This window comes from Gavialis gangeticus, unplaced genomic scaffold (genome assembly GCF_001723915.1).
Source record: "Gavialis gangeticus isolate Ggan-Ray unplaced genomic scaffold, GavGan_comp1, whole genome shotgun sequence".
In the NCBI taxonomy this organism is placed as follows: domain Eukaryota; kingdom Metazoa; phylum Chordata; order Crocodylia; family Gavialidae; genus Gavialis; species Gavialis gangeticus.
In genome coordinates this window covers 20,885,302-20,888,367 of record NW_017729031.1, presented here as the reverse complement: position 1 = coordinate 20,888,367, position 3,066 = coordinate 20,885,302, and the positions used below count along the sequence as shown (strand labels likewise).

General features: G+C 36.9%; 1 protein-coding gene across 1 annotated transcript in view; it reads right to left on the bottom strand.

The window, feature by feature from the left end:
- Positions 1–3,066, bottom strand: part of DARS (aspartyl-tRNA synthetase) — a 122,733-nt gene that overhangs the window by 12,293 nt on the left and 107,374 nt on the right. Inside the window, exons 9-11 of the mRNA XM_019522477.1 lie at positions 2,535–2,669; positions 1,527–1,674; positions 511–657 (exon numbers count right to left, since the gene is read on the bottom strand). Of these exons, the coding sequence (XP_019378022.1) occupies positions 511–657; positions 1,527–1,674; positions 2,535–2,669 (430 nt within the window). The remainder of the gene's footprint in view (positions 1–510; positions 658–1,526; positions 1,675–2,534; positions 2,670–3,066) is intronic.

Sequence of the window (3,066 nt, the reverse complement as noted above, 5' to 3'; positions counted from 1 at the left end):
AAAAAAAAAAAAAAAAAAAAAAAAAAAAATCACATTCACAGACTTTTAGCAGGTCAGCCCTGCAACCTGCTTTGTAGAAGAAGTGTTTTATTCTTGACGAACTTCTCTCACTTTGTGCTGTTATATTTTTTGTTTTGGATACCCAAGGCTCACTTAGGTATAAAATATTTACAGTAAACTAAGGGATTTAGGTTCTCATCCCATTACTTATTTTGCAAGAGAAAGTAGCCAGCTAATTGACTGGGATGGTTTAATTAGGGAAGATCCTGCCTCGAGCAAAGGCCTAAACTATTTGACCTCTTGAGGTTCCCTCCAGTCCTAGTTTCCGGTTCTCTTGAGATCCCTTCCAGTCCCACTTTCCAATAATCTTATGAGCACATATAGTCTAGTGAATTCATTTCAGAACATGGTTGTACAGTACCAAATCAATATTTCAACAAGAACTGGTGTGTGTGTGTGTGTGTTTTTACTCTCACAAGGTTTGGCTGCTTTCCAACACATCTATTATACCTTAAATCTTCTTCATCCCCCATCTCCACACCAGCTTCCTTGAGCATAGCCACACCTTCACGGTACTCCAGTCTCAAAGTTGGCTCCAAAAACTTGAATGGTTCACATGGAAACTGTTTATTCACTGTCTGAATTTCAGTCTGAAATCTATACATGAAGAAACAGAAAAGCATTTCTTGTAGGGTCCACTAACGCAAGCTTACAATTGCAGTACATTTTTTGCCACAAGAGGTCACTTTTGTAACATATAAGACCAATTACTTCAGGACTGTTCCCAAAGCAGTTGTATATAATGAAGAACTGAATATTATCCAAGTTGATGAAATTCACTTAAATACTGCAAATACAACTCTGATAAATATTACAAATATTTTAACACTATTCCTGATGCTTCATTCTTCTCTCAAGGGGTAACCAGCTAAGATGACTATTCCTTGAAATCACTGCCCTAAAAATTAGAAACTCAAGCTTTATTATAGTTACTGGCTTTACTCCAAGATTAAATATTACAGAAACCACATACAAATTTGCTTGTAGTTAAGTAAATATATTGTGTTTTACTGGTTGGATAGCTCACAATTTGTAAACAAATGTGAGACTTCCCTCCAGAACCTGCTGAACTGGCTTTGTACCAAAAAGTGGAAAACACTGCTCTATACTTTCATGGTTTATATACTCACTACTAAGATAAGGAAGACATGAGAAAGCTTTTAAAAAAAAGAGGATATGAAGATCAATGTCAAAACACAGACAAAGAGTTGTTGTAAATGTAAACTTTCCCAACAAAAATAATTTTGGTTGATGCCAACTGACTTGCTCCATGAATCACACCTCAGGGTGACAATGGACTCACGCCCGAGGCTTCCACAAACTCTGAAACTTAGGCAGCTAGGGAGAGGTAAGAGCCTTAATTCTGGAGCTTGCTTAGTGTAAAGTGGATTTCTGGTGGTTACTGGAGGGAATGCCAATTCTTGTCCTATTAAAACCCCTACATATGTTGAGCTAGGTGCATTTACCTTTCTTGAAGTCCCTTGAATATCTGCACCAAAGTGTCTGCAATCTCATCTACCACTTCATGGTAGTGGTAGTTAAAAGACATTTCTATATCCAGACCAACAAACTCAGTCAGGTGTCTGTGTGTATTGGAATCTTCAGCTCTGAATACTGTAAAAGAGTGCAAATACTCAACTGCATTTTTATCTTAAATGAAACGAGTAAGACTATTTGCTGCTTGTAAAAGAACTCATACAATCAATCACATTGGTCTTGCAACACTTTGACACAGAACAAGACCTACAACACTTGGTACTTTTGAAATCTTTAGTTCTCTTTTCATGTTGTTCTGCCAACGACTAATTACCAGCTTTAAATATATTTATACCGCCTTTTGAAGTATACTTGAAATGTGATACTGCAGATTACTGTTCAGCAGTAGCAAGACCTATTTTTCCTAAGTTTTTGAAGAGATCAAGATGGAGATTAGAAATTATTAAAATCTGGGGTTACTTTACCATCTGCCCAATTTCTAGCATGTGTTTTAAATGTTTCTTTCTTAATATACATATATATGTATACACACAATATAGGATGGGCCCTTAGAATGCATTTTATGCAAAAAACACTTTCATATTTTTAACTGCTTCAAGTGAAGCACATTCATGAAAACCTTCAGCTTCTAGCATCACAGAATTAGCGGATACTTTACAAGCTTGTTTTAGTTCATCACTGTTCTACTATCTGCTACTGCAGTGCTCCTTTTTTGTCTTCTGAGGTAATATCCACTAGAGAATACCAGTGCTCTGCCAAAATTTCTGACTTCCACACCATACTTCTGTTCCTTCAGCTTATCTGTCAAATCTGTCAGTCCAATTGGTAGCCCTTCCTTGATACTTTTCTTTGGTATGCAGATCACAGATGAAATGATTCAAGCTTTCAGCATGTGTAAAATTACCTTATTTGTCACGCTCCCACTGTAACCTATTGCTGGTTTATCCAAGTTATTCATACGGCAAAGTTATTCTTACCCGGTCCAATGCAGAAAACCTTTTCAAAGTCAGCACATATACACATCTGCTTGTACAACTGTGGGGACTGAGCCAGGTAGGCACTACTTTTGAAGTAAGATACAGTGAATACATTGGCTCCTCCTTCGCTGGCAGCTGAAAAATGTGAATGATTTACATTGTAGTAATTACCAAAAATATTAAAATATAACAAAGAAAAAAATTAACCTAAGCTGTGCAACTCAAGCATGTTTGTGTTTATATTTAAAGACAAAGGTGAGATGTTTCAAAGCCACGAAACAGAGAAACACACAGCACCTAATAATTTTGATAGACATTGCTTGTCCAGTCACCTTTGAGGTGGTTAAGCACAGAGAGTTAATTTGAAAATCTAATGCAGTACTGGCAAGAAAGAGCTCCTGCAATCTAATCCCAAATTTGAAACCAACTCGCATCTGTGCTCTCAGGTGAGTACATTTACCGGTTTTCCTACTGTAATATGAGAACGATATGCATCTTCCTAGCTACCTAACACACAAAGGTATGGTGAAAA